The following is a 25585-nucleotide window of genomic DNA, read 5'->3' on the forward strand; positions in this document are numbered from 1 at the left end:
GGTTAGCGGTACTGACCGGAGCTGCCAGGGTCCCTTTTCGACTGGATGTTCCAGTCGAAAACCAGACACCTGGCAAACCTAAGTGGAGCAGATTCAACAAGCACATTCAGAAGACAAGCTCAGCTCTTCTACAACACACATTAATACATGCTCTCACCAAGGAGGCACATTCTGCTCTGCTTTCTCCAATAATCAGAGGGGGACGGTCATAGCTTTCTATGGCCTGGGAAGGACAGGGCCTAAACAGGGCAACTCTGCTTCCTACCTTACAGGCCCTCTCACCTGGCCTCACTCTCCACCCTGTTCCCTAGTCATTCTCTTTGTCAGCCTCTCTCCACCTGTCATTCCCTTCCCACTCACCTCTCCCATTGCCAGAAAGGGGATGCAAGCACTGCACTTCCCTCTCCTGGCCCGTGGTAGAGGGCAGAATACTATTCTCACTTATCTCCTGGCTGAGAGGACAAGCAGCAATTCAGTACAGCTCTATGGCTCCTCTGACAGCTTCGTTCATATTCTGTAGTTCAGTGCACTGCTCATGTTCAGGCAGGATGGAGTGTCGAGCACCAAACACCCATGCAGCACTCCAAGTGATAGGTGTGAATTATGCAAAAAATCAGCAGGAGCAATCCATTTCCTGCAAAGCCTGCCATTTGTGTGTCTCAGCAGAGGGTGCATGCCAAAGAACACGTCCTATGTGCACACAGAGGGAATATCAGCGTAACACCAGCCAAGCACACTAAAAACCACTGCTTGTATCTGAGCATTAATGCAGGGAACAAAGCCAGAAAACAATTTGAGCAAGTCTTGTAAGAAATCAGACTGGGAGGCATTGGACCTTCTTCCACAATTTGCAGACAAGGTGCAATACCAGAAAGTTACAAAGATTCCCTGCAGTCTCTAAGTGTGAATGCAGCTGTGTTGCAACAGGAAGAGCTGGGAAAAGAACAGCTGCTCTTTCCGGCTCTCAGATTAAGTAAGGTCCCATTTATGTGAGGGACTCACCAGCCCTGTGGATAAGTCGTCAGAGATTCCATGACTTTTAGAGATTTTTTTTTTTTTTTTTTAAAGAGTAAACAGATGCCCAGCCTTAGACTGACTTCAGAGCTGTATTGGACAATCTGAAAGGATCAACGAGTGATGGCTTCCACAGGAGATTCTTCTACAGCCCAACAGATCCCGGGGGGAGGGGTAGCTCAGTGGTTTGAGCATTGGCCTGCTAAACTCAGGGTTGTGAGTTCAATCCTTGAGGGGGCCACTTAGGGATCTGGGGCAAAATTGGTACTTGGTCCTGCTAGTGAAGGCAGGGGGCTGGACTTGATGACCTTTCAAGGTCCCTTCTAGTTCTAGGAGATAGGATATCTCCATTAATTTCATTTCATTATGTTGGATATTGAATACCTGGTTTTCAATTCTACCAGCCAATCATGGATACCTTCATGAAACAAGGATCCCTGCCTATTTTGATCTACCATGGGGAAGGAAAAGCACTCAAGGAAGCATGCTACCACAAACCCACTAGCAGGCAGCACATCATCTTAGCTCAGTGCAGTTTCTTTGTAAGCTTACCTCCATTCTCCACATCCTGATCAGCATTAGCATATGTACGAAGAAACTCGGCAAAGGCCCCGTCTTGCTTTAGCAGCTCTTGGTAAGAGCCCATCTCAGATATTTTACCATCAGTCATCACTATAATTGTATCCATCAGAGGCAGATAACTGACCCCATGGGTTACCAAAACCCGAGTCTAGATGTTAAAAAATATAAATAGATATATATTGAGTACAAGGCTCTCTCTAAACAGTAACTAAGTGTTAAATTCTTGCAGTAAGTGTCGCACACCAGATTTTAATTATGTGCATAACAACACACGCAACAGGCACATGGTAATTGTTAGACAAAATTAGTTCTTGTTTTTTAATAGTCGTTTTCTCCAGCTGACCTGCATCTTAGGCCTTTGGAGTCACTGAACTCTCTCATAATTCTTTGCACTGATGCTACTGTACCTTTCATCAGAGGTGCTCAAAGCACTTTATAAACACTAAACTCACATTTTTAAAGCTCTGTCTCTGCTCAACATTGCAACATCTGACTGACTTAGGAGCATGTGTCATTTTCAAAAGTGACTTTGGCACCTAAAAAGCAACAGAGGGTCCTGTGGCACCTTTAAGACTAACAGAAGTATTGGGAGCATAAGCTTTCGTGGGTAAGAACCTCACTTCTTCAGATGCAAGTAATGGAAATCTCCAGAGGCAGGTATAAATCAGTATGGAGATAACGAGGTTAGTTCAATCAGGGAGGGTGAGGTGCTCTGCTAGCAGTTGAGGTGTGAACACCAAGGGAGGAGAAACTGCTTCTGTAGTTGGATAGCCATTCACAGTCTTTGTTTAATCCTGATCTGATGGTGTCAAATTTGCAAATGAACTGGAGCTCAGCAGTTTCTCTTTGGAGTCTGGTCCTGAAGTTTTTTTTGCTGTAAGATGGCTACCTTTACATCTGCTATTGTGTGGCCAGGGAGGTTGAAGTGTTCTCCTACAGGTTTTTGTATATTGCCATTCCTGATATCTGACTTGTGTCCATTTATCCTCTTGCGTAGTGACTGTCCAGTTTGGCCAATGTACATAGCAGAGGGGCATTGCTGGCATATGCTATGTAAATTGGCCAAACTGGACAGTCACTACGCAAGAGGATAAATGGACACAAGTCAGATATCAGGAATGGCAATATACAAAAACCTGTAGGAGAACACTTCAACCTCCCTGGCCACACAATAGCAGATGTAAAGGTAGCCATCTTACAGCAAAAAAACTTCAGGACCAGACTCCAAAGAGAAACTGCTGAGCTCCAGTTCATTTGCAAATTTGACACCATCAGATCAGGATTAAACAAAGACTGTGAATGGCTACCCAACTACAGAAGCAGTTTCTCCTCCCTTGGTGTTCACACCTCAACTGCTAGCAGAGCACCTCACCCTCCCTGATTGAACTAACCTCGTTATCTCCATACTGATTTATACCTGCCTCTGGAGATTTCCATTACTTGCATCTGAAGAAGTGAGGTTCTTACCCACGAAAGCTTATGCTCCCAATACTTCTGTTAGTCTTAAAGGTGCCACAGGACCCTCTGTTGCTTTTTACAGATTCAGACTAACACGGCTACCCCTCTGATATTTGGCACCTAAGTTTCACTGAAAGTCATTTGGACTTAGGCACATAAGCACCTAAGTCACTTTTGAAAATAAGGCTTAGGCATTGCAATGCTGAGCCGAGTAGCGCCTAAATACTTTTAAATATCTGGGCCTACGTCTTCACATCACTTCTCCATTTTACAAATGAGTAAAGCCAGGTCCAGATGTTTCATGCGACTTTCACAAGATCATGTAACAAGTCAGATCCAATTGGAAATAGAATTGAGGAATAAAAATGATAACCGGGAAGTAAAATGGATGAAGTTGTTTCAAAGGAGCTTTCTAGTTCTTGGAACCTTTTGAACCAAGCTTAAAATCACAGAAAGAATCATTCCATGGAAAAGTCACCCGATCTGAAGTATCATTTAAAAATACCTACTTTATTTTTCAGGATTCCCTTTGGTCCAATAACTTTGTCAAAAATATGCTTCCCAACATGGGCATCAACAGCAGATAAAGGATCATCAAATAAATAGACATCGGTGTTACAGTAAACTGCCCGAGCAAGGCTGACTCTCTGCTTCTGTCCTCCAGAGAGATTCACACCCTGGAGAAGGAGGAAATAAAGTGCTGCTGGGTTTTACAGTAAAATACGTTGTTTCAGGGTAAAAGTCATAGGAGGCTTCTGTGAAGGCATTAGAGGAGCTGCAGCTTCATGATAAACATACCAAATAATAGACATTATTTCAGTAGCTTAATAGTGTTAAAAATCGTGGGCCAACGCCTCCTTTTTGATATGTATGGAAAAATCTAGACATTAATTAACGTCTGGCCAGGCCTCTAAACAGGTGAAACACTATAGAGTGGCAGGGACCATATCTATCTATATGTTTCTATAGTACCTCCCACGAGAGAGGAAGTTCCAGACTGGGACTTTTGGCACCACTGTAATACAATCATCTCTTCTGCATGTCCTGTAACTCATTACATTCACAGGATTTCCATGAATTAAAGTGGGAGTTTTGTGAATGGAAATCACCTCCTACATTTTGCCCAGTGTAAGGAAAGCATCTTAAACATGATTGTATTTAGTTTTCTTACTAAGCTGGGAAGCCACTTCAGTGTTGTACTGATAAACAAGCATTTAGTTACCATGGTGAAAAAAGAGGAGTTCTTGATTGTATAGGAGCTATTTCATATTACAAGTGAAAAATGGCATGCTTAATAAATATACTCTGAAAAATAACCTATTTGCAAACTCATGTCTGTAGTCATCACGAGAGCAAGCCAAGACAGAGCACGACTAGCCCTAGGTTTTGCAAGGGCCTTATTCAGAGACAGAAGTGCAGAACTCCTGTTTAAAAATCCTCTCCTCCTCTGTGCTCTGGCACTCTGGCTCTGCTATCTTCCACAATCTGGAACTATTTGGTTAGAGCACCCACCAGAACTGTGAGCCCTAGGCACTCTCCCTAGATGCTGCACACTCCCAGGATGCACCAGTGTGGGAGCTCCTTCTGTGCACCAAAGCATGCAGGCGCCTTCCCTCCATCGCTGTATGCTTTGCATGTTGTGCAGGGGCTTAGGTAAGGGCTTTTCAAGGGCTCTCCTCCTGTTTTCCCCATTGACCAACAGCCCAATTCACCTAGCTGCCTGCTCCTTTCAGGTGACGGGTGGCTGTACTTGGATGAGAACTTAGCTTAGTTTGGTTGGAAAGTGGATTTGTACGGGCACCGCGGGCCTTTGGGGCCAACGAGGCAGCTGCTGGAAAGAGTCTGCCCAGTGAAGCATCAAGCTGTCTTCCTTAGCAAGTCCACAGCTATGGTCACTCCAGGCCGATTGCATAGATGACCTCAGTCCCTGTTCATAAGTTTTTACATTTTTCAACACTTAGTTAAATTAAACATTCAGCAACGAGGGTGATTTCCATACTGCTCGTCAAGATTCAGCTCTTAGCCTGTCCCCATTAGTAAATTGATGTAATTAAAGGATTTTCATTATTATTGTTAAGCAGTCTTTCTTCCCCAGCTTTCCTAGCATTCAAAAAGTACCACTTTTGCTCAACTATTTAAATAAATAAATAAATAAACAAAATTCACCTTCAGGTGGAGACCTGGTCTGACAGATTTTTACCAAAAAGATTTGCAAGTCCCGTACAATTCTAAAAAGGGAGTTAGAATGGAAAGTATGTCTCTAACTCCAATGACTGCATCCATTAGGATACGGGGTGTATCTCAATACCTTTTCCCCTATTTCTGTTCTGTCTCCACTAGGAAGAATCTCTATATCAGGCAGAAGTGCACAAGCCTCAATCACTCGTTTATACTGGCTCTCTTTCATCTCCCTCCCAAAGATAATATTGTCCTTCAGAGCTGCATTCTGTATCCAGGCTTGTTGAGGAACATAGGCAACTGAGCCCTATAAGAAACAAAAATTAGCTATTCAGTATTTCACTCTATTTAAATAACATCTCACAGACATCCTCAAAGCACCATGCAAACAATAATCACATTCAACATCCTTGTAAGATATGTAGGATGCCCATCGTACAATTGGGGAAAACAGCGCTAGTGTATGTTTTACAGGGCAGCTGAGAGCGTGCTTCCCAGTGCAGGCAGACAGATGCGCTAGCTCTCCTTAGCTAGCATGCTAAAACAGCATGTGGCTGTGGCAGCTCAGGTTAGCCATGCTCTTCTACAGCAATCATGTTGAAAGTATGTTTTGGGGAATGGGCTTCAAATGGAACATGCTCCCCCCTCCCCCCAACAACCACGTTGCTGAATTCTCCATGCAAACACACATGCTTTATAGAAGTAGTGAATGCTAAAAAGTAGGGCTGTCATGCGATTCAAAAAAATCCATCGCGCGATTCAAAAAAAAAAAAAAAAAAATTAAAAAAAAATTATTTTTTAAATTGCACTGTTAAACAATAGAATACCATTTATTTAAATATTTTTGGATATTTTCCATGTTTTCAAATATATTGATTTCAATTACAACACAGAATACCAAGTGTACAGTGCTCACTTTATATTTTTTTATTACAAATATTTGCACTGTAAAAATAAAAGAAATAGTATTTTTTAGTTCACCTAATACAAGTGCTGTAGTGCAATCTCTATCATGAAAGTTGAACTTACAAATGTTGAATTATGTACAAAAATAACTGCATTCAAAAATAAAACAATGTAAAATTTTAGAGCCTGCAAGTCCACTCATCCCTACTTCTTGTTCAGCCAGTCGCTCAGACAAACAAGTTTGTTTACATTTGCAGGAGATAATGCTGACGGCTTCTTGATTACAATGTCACCTGAAAGTGAGAACAGGCGTTCTAATGGCACTGTTGTAGCCGGTGTCGCAAGATATTTATGTGCCAGATGCTCTAAAGATTCATATGTCCCTTCATGCTTCAACCACTATTCCAGAGGACGTGTCCGTGCTGATGACAGTTTCTGCTCGATGACGATCCAAAGCAGTGCAGACCGACGCATGTTCGTTTTCATTATCTGAGTGAGATGCCACCAGCAGAAGGTTGATTTTCTTTTTTGGCGGTTCGGGTTCTGTAGTTTCCGCATCGGAAGGTTGCTCTTTTAAGGCTTCTGAAAGCATGCGCTATACCTCATCCCGCTCAGATTTTGGAAGGCATTTCATATTCTTAAACCTTGGGTCAAGTGCTGTAGCTATCTTTAGAAATCTCACATTGGTACCTTAATTGCGTTTGTCAAATCTGCAGTGAAAGTGTTCTTAACATAAAGAACATGTGCTGGGTCATCATCCGAGTCTGCGATAACATGAAATATATGGCAGAACGCGGGTAAAACAGAGGACATACAATTCTCCCCAAGGAGTTCAGTCACAAATTTAATTTACACATTTTTTTAATGAACATCATCAGCATGGAAGCATTTCCTCTGGAATGGTGGCCGAAGCATGAAGGGACATACGAATGTTTAGCATATCTGGCACGTAAATACCTTGCAATGCCGGCTACAAAAGTGCCATGCAAATGCCTGTTCTCACTTTCTGGTGACACTGTAAATAAGAAGAGGGCAGCTTTAAATGTAAACAAACTTGTTTGTCTGAGCGACTGGCTGAACAAGAAGTAGGGATGAGTGGACTTGCAGGCTCTGAAGTATTACATTGTTTTGGTTTTGAGTGCAGTTATGTAACACAAAAATCTACATTTGTAAATTGCACTTTCATGACAGAGATTGCACTACAGTACTTGTACGAGGTGAATTTTGATTTAGTTGGGGTTGGTCCTGCTTTGAGCAGACAGTTAGACTCGATGACGTCCTGATGTCTCTTTCAACCCTAATCTTCTGATTCTATGAACTGAAAAATACTATTTTTTGTTTATCATTTTTACAGTGCAAATATTTGTAATAAAAATATATACTTTGATTTCAATTACAACACAGAATACAATATATATGAAAATTTAGAAAAAACTAAAATATTTAACAAATTTCAATTGGTATTCTATTGTTTAACAGTGTGATTAAAACTGCGATTAATTGCGCTTCATTTTTTTAATCGCAAAATTTTTTTTGAGGTAATCGCAGGAGTTAACTGCGATTAATCAATAGCCCTACTAAAAAGACATTCAGGCTCGTATCTTGACTAAGAATGCTTCAGAAATGCCTGTGTCACTGCTGAATGATTAAATGAAAGATTGGAGTATTTCTCCCCCCTTTCCCATCACATACAACAGGGTGTAAGGAAAAAGATGGCTTGTGTTGAATATTTTTTCTGTTAAAAAAAAAAGGGGGGGGGGAGGGAGAGGGGGATAAGGGTTGCAACATGAGAATTCATGTCTTGTCCACTTTGTTTTTCTAGGACGATTCAAAGGATGACCGAATTAATAAAACTCCATCATAGGCACAAAGGAAATTAAAGTCATTTTTTTTTTTTTTTTTAGAGGGGAAGTGATTTTTTTCAGATAATTTAAGAACAACGTTGGATTTTTCGACTGAAATCTGTATTAAGAATAAATTTACAGCTGGAAAAAAGGTCTTTGTAAGAGATTCAACCCTGCCCTCTCCCTTTCAATTTAGGGCTGAGAGAGAGCTTCCAAATCATTTCTCTAGGTCCTCCACAAAGACCTGCAAAAACAGGAACAAGGTTTTATATTCCTGATATTTCTATGATAAAAACAAAATTTGAATACACCATGCACACTTTCAGGCCTCTATGTACATCATAATGCAGCACAAGCACAATTCCTCCCCCACCGCCACCCATAAAAAATAACTTGTTAATTTGAGAGGCTTTTATCCCCCCTCATGCTATGGAAGTGTTATCACTTCAGAAGTACCCACAAACAACAGAACGGTTATCCAGACATTTCCTACCTTGACAGCCACATATCCTTCCCTCTTGTCCATCTCTCCTAGAAGGGCAGACAACAATGAAGACTTTCCACAGCCAACCTGTCCAACAACGGCAATCAGGGAGCCTTCAGGGACAGTGAAATTAATGCTGAAATAAATCACACAGAGTTCAGCCTTGCTTGATACAATACCACACACAAATAATGGTGAGCATTTTATTGTAGTATCAAATACAGAGAAACAAACACCTGCTCTATAGCTGCTGACAATTGCAATACAGTCCATTGGTTCTTTAACAAGAACATGAGTCTGAGAATTCAAGCTTCTATATGCAGAACGTGCTCAGCTCTGCTTATACATAAACAATCATATAGTCTCAGTATGTGATCAGGCCTCCAAAAAGCAGCTGCCAAGACCATCCTTCTTGCCCACCAGTCTGATACTCTCACTCTTTCTTGAAACTCTTTGCACCAGCTTGACCTCATATTGTCTATGCAGCACTATAAATATGCATGGTGTTTTACAAACACCAAGCAACGTCTGCGTCCCAGAAAACATATGATAAAAAACAAGGGAGAGGATAGGGAGAAGGGAAGGCTTTCAAGCAGCAACATCCTGCAGGTGCATTGGTTAGCACTGTGTGCATCCTGAGGATTTTGTAAGGTTCCTCTCCTACCCATCCCCAGTACTGGAACAAAGAGGGCTATAGATAAGATGTTTAAGGGGGAGACTTGGAGGATGGGGTGGAAGCATGGCAGGGAAGGGGATTCAGGTGTAAGGAGCCCCATAAATGAAGTCATAAAACAAGAAAGGGGCTGGTTAGTTGTGTAGCTCACAGCTTCTACTAACTACAAGCTATTCTCATCACTTTGAGCCTCCGGAGAACTCTGCTCCTACCGCCATCTTCTCTTATTCGCTTCCTCTACCCTAGCCCACTGCATATGCTCTACACCAGATTTTCTCCTGGCTATTCCTTTTGACTCCCTACCCCACTAATAACTTTGTCTTCTTTCGTATCAACCTGTATGCTTGAAAGAGAGACTCCTAATTAATTAGAGGATGCAAAAGCTCCCTTCCCATTCAACAGTCTCTCCCCCGCCCCTCCCCAAACAAAACCCACACACCTTATAAAGCATGGAACATCCTATCTATGACTAAGTGAAATGTGTTTGTATTGCTGTTCCTTTAAGGTTGTAAGCTCTTTGGAGCACAGACATACCATTTTAGCAGAGCTTATTTATTGTGCAGTGATGCACACACTTCAAGCTCTACAGAAAAAATTTAAAAAGTGATAAAGCTTTAGTGCAATTATAGGCCAGAACTAATTAGGATACCAATTCTTACTCATTCAGTGAGGGAGGATCAGTTCTTGACCAACTAAATGTTGCATTCTTCACAATAATGCTTCCTTCAGCTAGCAAATAATGAAAGAAAAATTATGTTTAGACGCAGACCAATAAGGAAACAGTTGTATGATGTACACTGCACTGTGCCATGGGAAGTAAATCCAGGCACACACACAGAGGCAGGTCCAATGCTATTTTAGTAACAGAACTCCAGCACTCTGTTTTCGTTAATAGCTCACGCTCCATTCTGACTGATTCTACAAACAGGGCTGGGGTTCTCAAGTTACAATCATTGGCTGGCCACGGCACAGGTATGGCAAGAAAAGCAAGTATATCAAAATACTACCTTGATATGCAACTGACAGGACTTTGAATACACACAGGGAGTCAATCTGCTTCCCTTTCCCAACAAATTAGATTTTACTATTTGCCCCTTTTAACACTGTAAAGCCAACAAAGAATCCAGTTGAGGAAGCTGGATTCTATTCGGACTTACGATTCAAAGGAAGCACTAAAGGCTGAGTTAACAAAACTGACATTAGAAAAAGCAGCCCTAACTTGTAAACAGAGCAATTTTGATCTGAAAATCAACGAGAGGCACTTTTCCTACAATACCACATTGCACATTCACTCTTCAGACTTTAGAGCAGTGGTCACCAACCGGTCAATCACGATCGACTGATCGATCCTGGGGACTCTCCCAGTCGATCGTGATCTATGGCGGCGCCACTGGGTGCCACTAAGGCAGGCTCCCTGTCTGCCCCACCCCCACACCGCTCCCGGAAGTGGCCAGCGCAGCCCCATGCGGGTGTGGGCAGGGGTCTTAGCATGCTGCTCCTGCCTGCAAGCACTGCCCCCGCAGCTCCCGTTGGCCAGGAACGGGTAACTGTGGCCAAAGGGAACTGAGGAGCCGGTGCCGACAGAAAGGGGCAGCACGTGGAGCCACAGGGATACATTGTCCCCTTCTGGGAGCGGCATGGGGCTGGGGCAGGCAGGGAGCCTGCCTTAGCCTCACTCCGCCACCGACCAGGAGCTGCCTGCGGTAAGTGCTGCTCGATGGGAGGCTGCACCCCAACCCCCAGCCCCATCCCAGAGCCAGCACCCCAGAGCCCCTCCTGCACCCCAAGCCCCAGCCCTGATCCCACACCCCAAACACCTCCTGCACCCCTACCCCAGCCCTGAGCCCCCTCCCAGAGCCAGCACCCCATGCCCCCTTCTGCACCCCAAACCCCAGCCCTGAACCCCCTCCCACAGCCAGCACCTCAAACCCCCTCCTGCACCCCTGCCCTGACCCCCCCCAAGCCAGCACCCGCACCCCGCACCTCCCCGTGCATCCCAACACTCTGCCCCAGCCCAGAGCACCCTCCTGTACCCAAAACTCCCTGACAGAGCATTCACCCCATACCCTCTCCTGCACCCCAACCCCCTGCCCCAGGCTCAGCCTGGAGCCCCCTCCCACACTGTGAACCCCTCGGCCCCAGCCCAGAGCCCCTCCAAAACCCTACCCCCTGCCCCAGCCTGGTGAAAGTGAGTGAGGGTGGGGGACAGCAAGCCAACGTGAGGGGGTGGGGGCTCAGGGAAGGGGCAGGGGGTAGATCCTGGGTTGCCCTTAAATTCAACAAGTGATCTTGGCTGTAAAAAGGTTGGAGACCACTGCTTTAGAGGGACACACTTCCATATCTACCAATCCCAGCGGAGCAGGAAAAAAAAAGCCACCGTAAAGCCAACAAAGAATCCAGTTGAGGAAGCTGGATTCCATTCGGACATGCGATTCAATTGAAAAAAGGAAGAAGGCAGATAATAATGGTCATAGCAAGAAACTCTGCTGATAGGAAAACCAAGTGGATCTAGTAATGGAGAACCCACCTGAATGCATGAGAGCGAGAGAGAGAATATTGTATTAGCTTTATAAAAAGGATGACTAGGGAATCACTTATCAGGGTTTAAACCAGCTATAAGAGCAGCACATTTTACAACATGGGGCATTAAGATTCTACAAAACCCTACAGTTCTGTGATAAATCCACAGAGACATAAATTTATATTGCAGCATCACCTAAAGGTCACTACCAGGTAGGGCCCTGCCGTGCTAGATGCTATACAAACATAATGACTGACAGTCCCTGCGTAGAATGGGAGACTGGAGTAGTATTAATTGTATTTAAGCAGAGTTGGATGACTACATGCAATTCCATAAATGAAGAGAGGTGTGTGTCACTGTGCTGGGGAGACGCTGACTCTTTCTGGGCCTCAGGAGTGTTGTTTAGATGCTCTCCACAAAAGTGATTACGGGTTTTCAGTATGGGAGTGCTTTTGCCATCTTCTGACCTACACTGACTGCTACATGAAAATTACTTTTCTACAAGGTGTCCACTGTGTCCATTTAAAGCTGATTAATTTAATTACAATAACCCTCCTTGTTTCTTACTGACACTGGACATGAGCATTTTATACTATGGACAAAAGGGAAGGGGGAAAAAACCTCGAAGAAATTGCACAAAAATTGAATTGAAAAACCCAGATTTCTCTTGCCAGATACATAACTTCCACAAATTGCAAAAATTTATTACAAAGGCCCACAAAGACACTTTGGAACCCACCCAAAACATGCTCTATTGGGCTCCAATACTTGTAGTTTGTAGCACTGGAAATTAACACGACAAACTAGAAGCAAATAAAAACTATACAAAATAAGGACTTACCATCTTTGATAGAACCTCTGATTATGCTATCTGGCTCTAACTCTTCATGCGAGAGAAATAACCTGAGACGCTTTAAGGAAACACTTGCCTAAACATGAAACAATTGAAAAACTATTTTACACACAGCTTATAAAAAATACTGTTTCATTTTGCTTGGTTAACTAGATGTTAAATCCAGTATATTCTTCCCACTGTAGCCACCACAAGCCACTTCACCCACCCCCTCCTCAGAGTGGAAAAAACAGACAGGCATTTATTTGTAGTGCAGTAACACCCCGAGGGCACAATTAGGATTGGGGTCGGATGGTGCTAGGTGCTGTACAAAGAGTATATCTATGCTACAGAGGTTATACCAGCATGCCTACGTTAGCATAGCTACGCTGGCGTAGCCTCCAGTGAAAACACCTACACCTAGGAAGGAGGTTTTCTGTCAGGGTAGTAATACCCCCTCTTTGAACAACACTTCCATCAACGTAGCTACGCCTCTACTGGGGGTTATGTTGGCATAACATCTCCTCTCCTGACCAACATAGCTATGTCAAGGTAACTTTTAAGTGTAGATCAAGCCAAAACACACAGGAAAATAAGAGACCCCAAAACTTTACCTTCTAAGGTGACTGCATTTCAGTGGTGAGTAGAGAGAAGAGACTTCTATGTGCACATAGGACTGTAAGGCTTTAAAGCATTCACAGACCTCAAAAAAGCCACTATATATAGAAATAATCACTTTGGAGTTAATCAGTCACTAATATTAAAATCTTACCTGTACCATGCTGCTGATGACCATAGGAAGAATATTCAGTGGGAACCTGAGGATGTTGAATAAGGCTAAAGAAACAAAAGCTTTCTGAGCATCCAAGACATTGTTCTTATCTACCAGTACATAAACAGCAAAGGTGGATAAAGCAACCTAAAAACAAAGAGGGAATAATCATGGTCTGTATTCTTTACTCTTACATTTTTAAATCCAAAGACAATGTCTTCTCTAATAACTAGAGCCATATTTACACACTGAAAGGCAATTAAACAAAAACTCATTCTTAAGAACAAGAAAATAATCAGAATAAGCCTTTGCAAAACAAATACTGGGTCTTAATGGTTTTGTTATTCAACAGCTGCTGGCTTCTCTTGGAAAACTGAGAAAAAAAAGTGACTCACTCTCTTTACAGAACAAAGGTGAGACAAGGCAAAGCAGAAAAAAGTATGCGGATTAACTCAGGTGTACCAGGTTGTGTGTTTATTTTTTGCTTCCTCTGCCTTCTAATCACCCCTTTTCCCTCTGCTAGTTACAATCACTGCACTGTACCACATTTCTGAACAGCTCTGAAGGTGGGCACACAGCTTATGTAACTAAGATGACTTAGATCTTGCTCACACTACATTTTGTAGAAGGCTACCAACAAGCCTGGTTTTCACAAGCATAGCTTCCATAACTGGGGGTAGAAAAATCATTTAAGAAATGTGTTCTTAAGCATACTAGAAAATAACACTCTACAGTACCCCACCCAGGTCAGGAAAAGAATCACTGTGCACACATAGGTGCTGGAACTAGGGGTGCTAAGGGTGCTGCCATACCCTCCGGCTTGAATGGTTTCCATCATATACAGGGTTTGCCATTTGGTTCAATGGCTCTCAGCACCCCCACTATACCAGTTGTTCCAGCACCCGGGTGCATACTTAAAGAAACTATATGCTTGACTATGTCATCAATAAGTACATTTAAACAGTGTGGCTAAGACATTATGTACTGACAAAGAAAACAATAAGATAACAGACTAGCACAAAGCCAGGCACGGCTGCTACTAAAATTCCTCCCTTAAGACTGCTCAGCTCACCTTTTAGCTCCTCTTCTCCCTGACAGCCACTCCCACATGCCTTATACCAAGGTGGTATAATAAATCATGTGCCTCAGTATATCAGCAGCACCCAATAACGCTTTCCCAGCAAAATCATCACCTGCTATCCAGTTTGAGGCATGAAAGTACCAACAATCTTACATTTAGTTAGAAAGACTAAACCCCACTTTATTTACCTAATGCATAGTGAATAGATTGGTTTTCTTAGTTCTGCATGAGGTCTATTTAAAAGCTTATGTAAAAGCCTATTTAACTGCTATGAAGGCATGTATTGTTTTTCTTACGCCTGCTGACTCAACTGTGCATGGTAAGGTAGCTTGTTTACATGTTCGTTTATTCAGACAGATTACTACAGTGAAAAAAGCCCTCCTGTAGAGAGAATGAAAAACAAAGAAGGGTTCAAACAATAACTTTAAAGGCAGAAAGTTTGCACGTTCCTATGTTACTGGAATCTATATTAAAATAGACTTATCAGCACACTCTGCCACAAAAAGGTACAATGAAGTGAGCAGTTTCATGAAACAGATACTGAACAATTTTATAAGGAGCCCTGGCCAGAAGAGCTACAAAGCAGGGCAAAAAGGAAGAGGGTGCATGGGAAAGAAATGAACCAATTTGAAAATCCTTTGTGCTTGCTATAGTTCTTCATAAGTTGTTATCCTGACTGATAAAAACCAGGGAAAGAGAAAGTTATAAAATATCCCCTCCCTCAGAGTCAAATCCTGCTCTTGTAGAAGCTTGGGGATACCTCTCCCTTTAACTCGTATGCGAGCAGGCCCAGTGACAAACCAACATTCGTAACACATGGGTGTTCAGGGAATTGGCTACGGAAATCAATCATCTTGGCTTCAACAGAGCTAAATTGAAATAAGGAAAGTCCCTCTGAGGAGCTGTATTTAGGAACCTAGTAAATCAACTTTTTAAAAAGCCATCTCAGCCTTCTTTTAGAAAAAGATTCACTAAAGAATGCTTCTGACATTTCCTACGCAGGATGCTGCTTCTTCTGCCTTTTATCATACCAATGTCATGTAAACACGAACAGCACTTGGAGGGAAGGAATCCATGAGTGGAAAGAACACTTAAACACCTTCAAACGGAACATACATATTTTACCCTAATGTAGGCATGGTTTGTTTGCTTCTGCCAGATGACGATAGCAATGGCCCTTTGTTCTATTAGGGGCACAAGCAATTTTAACACAATTTGTCTCCTCTCTTCCTTTTCCGTGTAAATTCAAGCCAGCCACAAATAGTCAGAGACAATATTTAAATGTGGAACAAAACCTTTTTAAAAGTTAGAATGATCCCAGGCTAAGGAACAGCCCTCTCCCGCCAAATCAGCTTTACCAGTGTGGGTGGGAGAAAAGAGGCATCCACACACATCTATGTAGGACTAGTATGTGGTGTGCTTGGAAATGCAGAATATTCATTTTGATCAACGCTCTCACTTGGGAATCTGTGTAGCATGCACTTCTATAATGTAATTTTTTTCCAGAAAAATTACGAAGTATAAATGTTAATGTAAAGGGAAGTCCTAAGAGGTGCTTCCTAGATAATCTATATATAATAATGACCTCCTGGAGGGCATTTTGTTCCAGTTTGTGACCAAATTACTATAATTACTATTTACTCCTTTTAAGTTCCAAGAACATTTGCAGTACTGGTGAAAATGAAAGCCTAAGAACTAACCAAGTCACTGCCTTAAAGTCAGGAAATGTTTAACTTGGAGGAGGTTGTTAATATATAAAAAAAAAAGAAGAGACAAAAGTGTAGAGAAATACCTTTTCTAAAAGTGCTGAAAAGTTGACTGTTGAACTGCATGTTGCTGTGGATAGAATTCTGGTTACAAGACTGAGTTCTCTGAACAGTGAAAGACCAGTACAGTAACTAACAGGAAAGCAGGACTTCGCTCTCACTGTTTCTTTGGGCTTCTACCACCCAGCAAAGCACAACTTCAAACCTATTTTACTTACCAGAAAAGGAGCGCACACCCAAGTGAACGTAGACACTGCTGCAAGGTAAGCAGACTTTTTAAGCACTTTCAGCTCTTCCTGTCTGATCCCCAATACTTTCTCTTTGAAGGCTAATTCCCAAGCATAAAGTTTCAGCACTTTAATCCCATTGAGAATTTCATTCATCAGCTTAATTCTGTTGTCTTTGCTCTTCATATGGGCTACCTAAAATCCCATTACAAAGAAACAAGTCATTAGCATAGCACAATACTTGGCATGTCTACAAAGCCGTTTGAATAAACCGATTTAGCCCATACAAATTTCTTAACTGTATATTTTGTGTTGGCGAATTATTATGGGGAAAGACCACTTACAAATGCAAGCGAACAACAGAAGTGCCGCCTTACCAACAAATACGGAACTGCAAAATTAAACAAACATTTTAACTAATTAGGGGCGGTTTTGAGGAAAGGCAAAAAACAATTTCACACAAATAAAGTCAGACATCTTTGTAGAATTCAGGAACTCGATGGTCCCTACTGGCCTTAAAAAGTCTATGCATTTATGTACAAAATGCGGTTTAAAAAAGTAACTCCATTATACCCTTGAGCACCAATGATATACAATTTGTATCTAGCCCTTGGCCACCCCACACACTTTTCATTCTGTTCAGACTCCTGTTGGCTCATAGCTCATGTCTTCCAGTCAGTAGCAGGAACAAACCTACCTTCCCTTCTTGCTACTTAACTTCGGAGCATTTTTCTCCCCACTACACCATGAGGCTACATTTATATGTTCACTTCAGAAGCCTCCTTCCTCCTAGAGGCCTTTCCAAATTAAGGAAAAGAACTTTTGAAAAGATGTACCGTTCTAGGCACGGATGGAGCGTGAATCAGTATAGAACAGTCAGGAATTCTAAATTCTAATCTCAGCTCTGCCACTGACTCATACTATGTCACCTTGGGCCAGTCACATATCACACCTGTACCTTATTTATAAGTACATTATACAGGTATTACCTTCATTATAAAGAACATCTATACAATGGGGAAAATACCTACCTGCTATTCCTCAAAGGAATGTGGGAAAGCTTCATCAGTGGAATGGGGCACTTGAAGAGGCTTGGATGAATGCACTATGCAAGTGCAAAATTCAAGGAGTTTCACTTTATTTGGGTGGCAGAAGGGTCATATGATTCAATACAATGGCCCCCATTAAGGGTCAACATTTACCCACAGTAACCAGACTGATACCTGGGAAATCTCAGCTATTTCGTATTCTGGACTTAAATTTTCAAACTATAGTTCACAGAAAAAAAAAATGACCATAATCAAATGGATTTGTATTCTTTGACCTGATTAGTTTGAAAACCAAAACTGAGAGTCAAGGACTTTTGTGGTTATTCTAAGAGGTTTGTTAACAGACTGACATTAACATAAGAAAAGTAGTCTACAAGCATCCCAAAGTTAAGCTTAACAGCATTCCAGTAGTGTCCCAAATTCAGTAATACACTTGATCCAAACACTCTGGTGTACACATTTCTTAGAAGAGTCAGCTAAAAGCCAGTTTAAACACTTAACAGCACGCATTTTATCTATCATCTCAGGCATTCTGTTGAGTTGGAGAATGGTACCTTACCACTGTATTGGAAGTTACTGCATTTTATATGTGACTTAAAAAAACCACACTGCAACACAACATTGCAGGACACTGGTGCATTTTTATTTTGAAAGAGTTTTGTGCATTAGCTTTGCTAGTCACTGGTGGGAAGGCTACTGTCAGGCAGCACATGCCCATTATAAAAAACACCCTGGCACACAGGACAAGAATTTGAATAGTTAGCATAAACTTTCATGAATTGAATGGGTCACACAGAACAGTAAAATAGTAACATGTCTTAAAGCATATACACATACAAACATGAAGTGTCATACCTGATATGTTTTTGTCTTCATTGCAATCACAGCATTTACTGGAACCAAAAGGATCATGACTGCCACACCTGCTAGGACAGAAGGACCTAAATTCTAAGAGGAAAAAAAAAAAAAACCCCACCATTTACACACACACATTATTTAGAAAATGTTAGCATACACCTTTAAAGATCTTATATCAAAGCATTCTATGTAGCGTAAACCCCACGTGTATATATAATTTTTCTATCCCTTTCCTCCCTCCTTTTTTGACTAAAGACATATGCAGATAATTATGATCTTTGCTTCTTCAAAGCTAAAATGCAAGGTCCTTCCCGATATGCCTCTCAACTTTTTGTTGGTGCTATTCTTTCAAAGTAGAATACAGGGGGATGAGTTTATAAGATTCTGCCTTAGCTTCCTGGCTGTAAGCAGAACCGGGGCTGCCCTTCTGATAAGTGCCTGGACTAGAAACAGCAGGCATTATCCCAGCATGATGGGTGCTGGGATGATGAATCAAACAAAAAGATCCTTCATCTGCCCACTTCTCCACCAAATGACACAGCGTAAGCCGAGTCCCAACAGCTAACTGGGTGCTCTAGAAGCACAGGACGCCCAAATTCACATGGCACATGAAAGGGCTGCTTAGCTGGCCAGCCACTGGGGCCCAAGACTGCTGAGTGGAGGAAGGGCTGTTGACAGGACACTCACTTTCTACACAGGAAATGGGTAAGAGAAGCCTTTGTCCCAGCATGGTACTTGAGGAGGCTTCGGCTAGATTTGCAATTGAGAGCCCTCTGCCTCCTCTCTTCCATCACAGTGGCAGCATACTGCCCTAAATGGTTCTCCATGCAGATTCTCACTCTCGCATGTTCTATACTCTCCAATGGTCTGACATTAGCTATCTATAGTCTTGAACTTCAGAGGAAAACACCTGGCCACTAGTTGCATTCACCTACCATAGTTAAACAGGAAAACAAGAAGCATGACATAATTACCTGCCATAATAAATACAATGCTAATATAACTTGCAGAGGCGCAGACCAAATCATGTTTATATACGTAGCCAAGTCCATGAACCTCTGAGCATCCACAGACATTAGATTTACAATCTCCCCAACAGTAGACGTCTTTCTTGCAGAATTTGTGATAACCAATGCCTGTGTGTAGATAAAAAGGAAGATACTGACTATAGAGGCAAAACAGCTTCACAATCTGCCTTTATTTCGTACTGCAGCATGAACAGCTTTTTCTGGAGTTTAATTTGTGGTCACAGGCAATGCTTCTCTTACGTACAGTATTGCTTTTTTCCTGCATGCCTAAAAAGCACTGTATACTGAATACACAGTTTTAATCAAGGTTAAATTAACCAAGGGTTAAAAACATGAGCAAGTTGTTTTTGTTTGGGGTTTGTTTGGTTTCAGTGTCCCGGTTGAGTGCTGGCTTCTTGTCATATGTTTTCCTGCCTCACCTCCTGCAGAGCAGCTAGTCTAAAGTCGATTTTTTAAATAGTTCCAGGTTGTTTCAGGCGGAGGTTGTGCAGACTGGTGCCTGCTTGGTTGCTAATAATCCTCTCATTTTACTGACGTCTGTCCCATTTCTGTGCAGACGGAAGTTTAGTTCCCATTCCAAGGTAAGATGTGAAATAGGTTGGGGTTTTGTTGTACATGATCAATAAAAGCAGCTTAACTGAAAGTATCTTTAATTTACAGCTGTGGGCTGAAGGAGGTCTCTTACATTCTGTTTACCATTAGATACCAGCCTGGGCAAAGCATACCAACTAGTTAAAATTATGTAATTTACTCAAGTTCATCACTAAGATTTTATTGCAGCTCCCCCGCCCCAATTTTCAGAGGTGCCATTACTCTGGTGATGATGTAATATTTCAAACATGCATACCTTGCGATAGACTGCACCAATGACAGCTGTTTTAAGCCTCATTCCAGTAACAAAGCAAATATGGAAGTACTGGTGGAGGATCAGAGTCTGCAGACAGGCACATGCAAACAGAAGCCCTGTGTACAGATAGCCTTGCCAATTTGGGGCATCTTTATCATTCACAAAGTTAATTAACAACCTGCGAAGAGAGGATTTGGCAAGGTTAATGCACATTGTCAGAGCTTATCAAAATTTCCAAACAATGACTAGATTATTCCAGACATATCGGTCACATGATATCCCAACAGACGCACCAAACTGGCAATAGCAAACACTCAGGAACACTAGGGTGTGGCCTCAGTCAAGTCACAAGATTTTTACCCAGACTTTGTAACTGAGAGGTCCCATGAATTCCCCCACCACACACCGCCTTCCTATCCCACCAGCATGGGTCCCATTCCCAAGTGTCCCTAGCTATAATCTGGAAGACTGAATTACCAAACTTTCTCAGAAACTTCTAATATAGGTCTTCTTGGATGTACTGACAGAAGTGATCGCTAGTAAGGCACATGGCTATCTCAAAAAGAGAATGAGCAGAATACATTGCATAGGCTCTGCACTGACTCAGAGCTACTGCCACAGAATTGTTTCATCACCATCCAAACTAAAGGTACATCATTTCCACTTAGTGTTCCACTTCTTCCCTTACATTATACCAGCACACCTTTTCCCCTCACCCTTCCATTGCTTCAGCTACTGATTTTAAGCGTTACTTTTCGCTTCAGGAGCTTTAGACCCTCTCTCTGATCCCATGAACTGTCACAGATTAACATTAGCTTAGATGAAGCAAGTTTCCTGCTGCATCTGAACTTCCATTGTCTGACCTTCCTAGTGTTAAAGGTCACTCGCAGAGCATCAGAAGGGAATTGGAATGCTAGATCCCAAATTGGAAACCAGTGAAGCAAAGTCATTTGCATAGAAACTCTAGTGCAAAAGGAAGCAACTTGTCAGCTGTCGCAGCTAAAGGAAGAGTAGTCTGATAATAGCGAGAAGGAATCAAAGATCTATCTAGGTACTTTGTATAAACAGAGGAACTGAAGAAAGCATTAAAGGAAGTCTTACTTTAAGATTTCCGGGCCAGAAAACATCATAAGATCATGACAGGCTTTAAACAGGAAGCTCATGAGGAAGTACGGTCCAAAGGTTTTATACAACACTTTCAACAGAGAAGGTGCAGAGTTCCTTTGAGATGGTTTTACAATCAAAGCTTCAACTTCTTCTGTCACATCGCCATTTGAGTTGCTTGATTTCATTTGCTTTTTGGGTGAATACACCATTTTTATGGCTTGCCTATAATAATAAATAAATAATAATAATAATAAAGAAACATTTCTTTAAATCGTTAGGACATTCTACTGAATCACACTGACAACTATTTAAAATTAATGACAGTGACTCTTCTGTAAAATTGAACATAAGAATGCAGAGTCTTAAAATGAGAAGTCTACTCCAGTTGCCAAGAAACAGTAGCTTAGGATATGTCTACACTTACTGTGACATCCAGAGTACAAACACTGCACGCCCAGCTAGCGCAGGTTTAAATAGCAGTGTAGTCAGTGAGGTGCAGTTTAGATGGGTACCCCACACAGCTGAATCCCAGGGAATATAGCCTACACAGACTATCTACTTGCCCAAGCCATGCCTCCCATGTCTAACATTTTATTTTTTAGCAGCGTAATGTCCTGTTGCTGGAGCCTTTCCCACTGCAGGGAACGACTCCAGCAGTGGGGAAAGGCTCTGGCAGGGGAGACAGCAGGGAAAGGCTCCAGCGGCAGGGAGGTAAGCAGGGAAATGCTCTGGCAGCTCCCCACAGCTGGAGCCTTTCCATTGCAGCATGTAACTATGCATGTAGTGCATGTACTCTACACGTCACAATGAGTGTAGACATAGCCTTAGGCCTACTCTACACTGGCAGTCGATTTATCGAATCTGAACTAGACGCGATAAATCGACCCCCGCTGAATTGATCACTGCCCATCGATCCAGCGGGTAATGAAGACAAGCCCTTAGATACTCACCACCACAGGGATTTGCAGTCATCATAATATTTGCCATCATTCCTTTCAGTAGCTCCAAGTGTCCCTGCATCAGAGATGGTAGTTTACCAGCCACTTTTGGGACTGGTAAGCCAGTGTTTCACAACATTATGGAGGGATCTGTTTATCAGAAGCTACTAGCCTTTGGTTAACTGAGCAGCACTTCAGAAGCCTAGATTTTTATTTTTTCCTTGGGACAAATGTTCCTAAAAACCACATCCTATAGCTATGGAATACTCAGGTGTACAATTATATGTGAGTTGCAAAGTCAAACATGAGTTTATTATTTATATTACTGTAGCAGCCCTAGATCCTAGTCAATATTAAGGTCCCACTGTGCTCAACACTGTACAAATGGAGTTAGTAGACACAGTCCCTGTTCTTAAGAGTTTACAACCTAAGAAAGAATTATGCTAAATCATCCCTAATGAGTAGAACGAAACCATAGTTAAGTTGATGAATCTGGTGTATGCCAAACCATATTTCCCAGTATTTTGAGAACAGGCTGTATGTAAAACTATGTTTCTGTGTATACTATCTACCATGAGTGCTGGAACCAGGGGTGCTGTTGCACCCCCGGTTTGAAGTGGTTTCCATTGTTTACAGTTTGGTTCAATTGCTCTCAGCACCCCCACTATACAAACTGTTCCAGCACCCCTGCTATACACCTAACTAAATTGAGAACAACATATGAATTTAGAGTTTTTTCCTTCACTGGCCAGTCATTTCAGTATGCCGTGATGACGTAAGCATGAGAAAAATTTGTAGACAAAATGAACATTGGTTGAAAATTATACAAAATAGAAGACTGCAAAGGTTGTAGTCCATTTGCAAGTTGAGAAAAATCTAAATTTAAAACAAACAAAAAACCCTCTTCTCTCACACATACACTCACAAGGTTACTCCTCAGTGTCTATGCACCTAAGGGCAAATCCTGGAGGTCCATACTCAATCCTTATTCAAGAAAGCGTCTAATGAGCTTATGGAAATTTGTCTGGGTAAGAACCAAATAATCTCAGATTTTAGCCACTGGTATCCTAGAGGCATTAATGGACAAGTGGATTCATTGTATCATAAAGGACCTTTTGATTGTCAAGGACTTCTGGAACATATTCATAATAATATGCATAACAAGTGGAATTAACCAACTGGATAAAAGCACTGATTGTGTAATCAATCAGTTGTACTTCACTACTATTTTTCAGTGTTAACAGCTTATTTTACTTTCACTCATGTATTATTTTACATATAAATAAAATAAAATAGTTTCCTCTTTATATTCAGTTTTCTTGACATAAATGGAATTCAAGAAAAATTTCCTGACTAAAATGGATCTTGACCAACGCCATCCAAGTTTCCTATATTCTATTAGCTACCACTTTGTATTAATAACTGTTAGCATAACTGAACTTACTTCTTTGTATTTGCACACTCCTTCTCCCAGTACCTAGCCAAACCTTGCACTACCTCCTCAGATGTGTCCTCTTTGTTTAATGACCACAAGTCTTTAGCTTCCAATGGTCGCCGATATCCCTGAATCATCAACCTATATTGGAAAGAATCATCATCAGCATCCTTTAGAGAGTGCCAAAACAAGTTATATCCTGTATATCTAATTTCATAACACAGATAACTGTTTATCCACCCCCAAAATGCAGCCAGCTGCGAAGTGAGATGCAGTAATTTATTTAACAATGCACAAAAAAATAAGATAAGTAGTAATATAGTGCTTAAGTGAAACTGCAGGGAGAATTTATGAAGCAGAATGAAATTATCCCACTTGGAATTTAGCAATGCAATTAAAACTCATTTTATAAACTGAACAATAGAATGTTTATTAGCCTTCATTTTACTCTTACCTAAAAGGCAATACCTTTACCTAAGGCCTGGTCTACACTACCCGCCGGAATCGGCGGGTAGAAATCGACCTCTCGGGGATCGATTTATCGCGTCCCGTCAGGACGCGACAATCGATCCCCGAATCGACGCTCTTACTCCACCAGCGAAGGTGGGAGTAAGAGCCGTCAACGGGAAGCCGCGGAGGTCGATTTTGCCGCTGTCCTCACAGCGGGGTAAGTCGGCTGCGATACGTCTAATTCAGCTACGCTATTCGCGTAGCTGAATTTGCGTATCTTAAATCGACCCCCCCCTGTAGTGTAGATGTAGCCTTAGACCATGCTGAGACACTGGCCAAGTCCTGATTAAGAAAGAAGTTATCACCTGCTTAATCACCTATAATGCTTTAAGTATTTACATATTCTTTAGTGCTCTCCCATCCAAACAGTGATACCATGTAGCTTGAGATAGCGGATTTGATCACAATACAAGGAAGCACAGTTGAAGATAAATAAAACGAAGCAACTACAGATAACTAGGAGAAATTTTTTAAAAGAAGATTAGTCTATAATCTTCCAACAGTCAAAACGACACAGGTACTACAAGTTTGTTTCCACTCCACCACTCCTATGCATCAAACATTAAAATGCATCATTTAATGATACATGTTTATGAGGCTACATATGCAACATCAGCAGAATTCAAGAGATTGAAGAGACCTGTCATTAGAAAATAAAAGTAATCATCCACCTATCAGTTTCCTGTAGTTAAGTGTCTATTGAACAATCGTAAAACTCTCCACAGGTCAGGAGAGCCTTAAGTATCTTCTGAAAGCACAATAGGTTGACACTTGACAGCTGCATTATACAATGACTTATTCTCTTACCCTGTGATCCACCAGAATGTAATTTTGGAAAGGAACGAAGCACTAGACTCTGGGCAGGGAATCTAAAGGAAAGGAAAGGAGAAAGATGTCAGCCATGTAAATAAAACCTATCAAAACAATTAAAAAAATACTACTTTTATCCTTCTGAAATTTACAACTTTATTATAGCACCACTAAGTCCTCCTTTCTTGGTCATGCAGGTTTCAGGGGGCTGCCAAGCAGGGCTGGCATTAGACTTGCTTGGGCCCAGGGCAGAAAACCAAAGCCCCACCGCATGGGGCTGAAGCGCAAAACCCGACGCGCTGCCACCCAGTGCTGAAGCTGAAGCTGAAGCCTGAGCAACTTAGCTTCGCAGGGCCCTCTGGGGCATGGGGTCCCAGGCAATTGCCCTGCTTGCTACCTACTAATACTAGCCCTGGCTTTTATATGAAGAAAAATAGTGGTTGTAGCACAGGTGGGCCATGGAATTTTTATAGCATGTTGGGGGGGGGGGTCTCAGAAAGAAAAAGGTTGAGAACCCCTGCTCTAGATAACCAAGCAGAATCTTATATTTTATTTCTCAGTAACTAGCAGAAGAGTGTATAAGCATTACGTAGCCTGTCTGGTGATGGAGTGGAGCTGTAGGGAAAACCTACAATGGAATGATTGAGGCATCTAAGCACCACAAT

The 25585-nt window shown here is 41.9% G+C and overlaps 1 protein-coding gene across 1 annotated transcript in view; it reads right to left on the bottom strand.

Annotated features, from left to right (window-relative positions):
* The window catches only part of LOC135884654 (multidrug resistance-associated protein 1-like), a 102580-nt gene that overhangs the window by 29776 nt on the left and 47219 nt on the right, over positions 1 to 25585 (bottom strand). Inside the window, exons 6-19 of the mRNA XM_065412137.1 lie at positions 24918 to 24979; positions 23610 to 23741; positions 21222 to 21449; positions 20121 to 20298; positions 19220 to 19381; positions 18243 to 18335; positions 16330 to 16533; positions 13265 to 13411; positions 12502 to 12589; positions 9799 to 9868; positions 8476 to 8602; positions 5363 to 5539; positions 3564 to 3731; positions 1567 to 1744 (exon numbers count right to left, since the gene is read on the bottom strand). Coding sequence (XP_065268209.1) covers positions 1567 to 1744; positions 3564 to 3731; positions 5363 to 5539; positions 8476 to 8602; positions 9799 to 9868; positions 12502 to 12589; positions 13265 to 13411; positions 16330 to 16533; positions 18243 to 18335; positions 19220 to 19381; positions 20121 to 20298; positions 21222 to 21449; positions 23610 to 23741; positions 24918 to 24979 — 2014 coding nt within the window. The remainder of the gene's footprint in view (positions 1 to 1566; positions 1745 to 3563; positions 3732 to 5362; positions 5540 to 8475; positions 8603 to 9798; positions 9869 to 12501; positions 12590 to 13264; positions 13412 to 16329; positions 16534 to 18242; positions 18336 to 19219; positions 19382 to 20120; positions 20299 to 21221; positions 21450 to 23609; positions 23742 to 24917; positions 24980 to 25585) is intronic.

This window comes from Emys orbicularis, chromosome 10 (assembly GCF_028017835.1).
Source record: "Emys orbicularis isolate rEmyOrb1 chromosome 10, rEmyOrb1.hap1, whole genome shotgun sequence".
Lineage (NCBI taxonomy): Eukaryota > Metazoa > Chordata > Testudines > Emydidae > Emys > Emys orbicularis.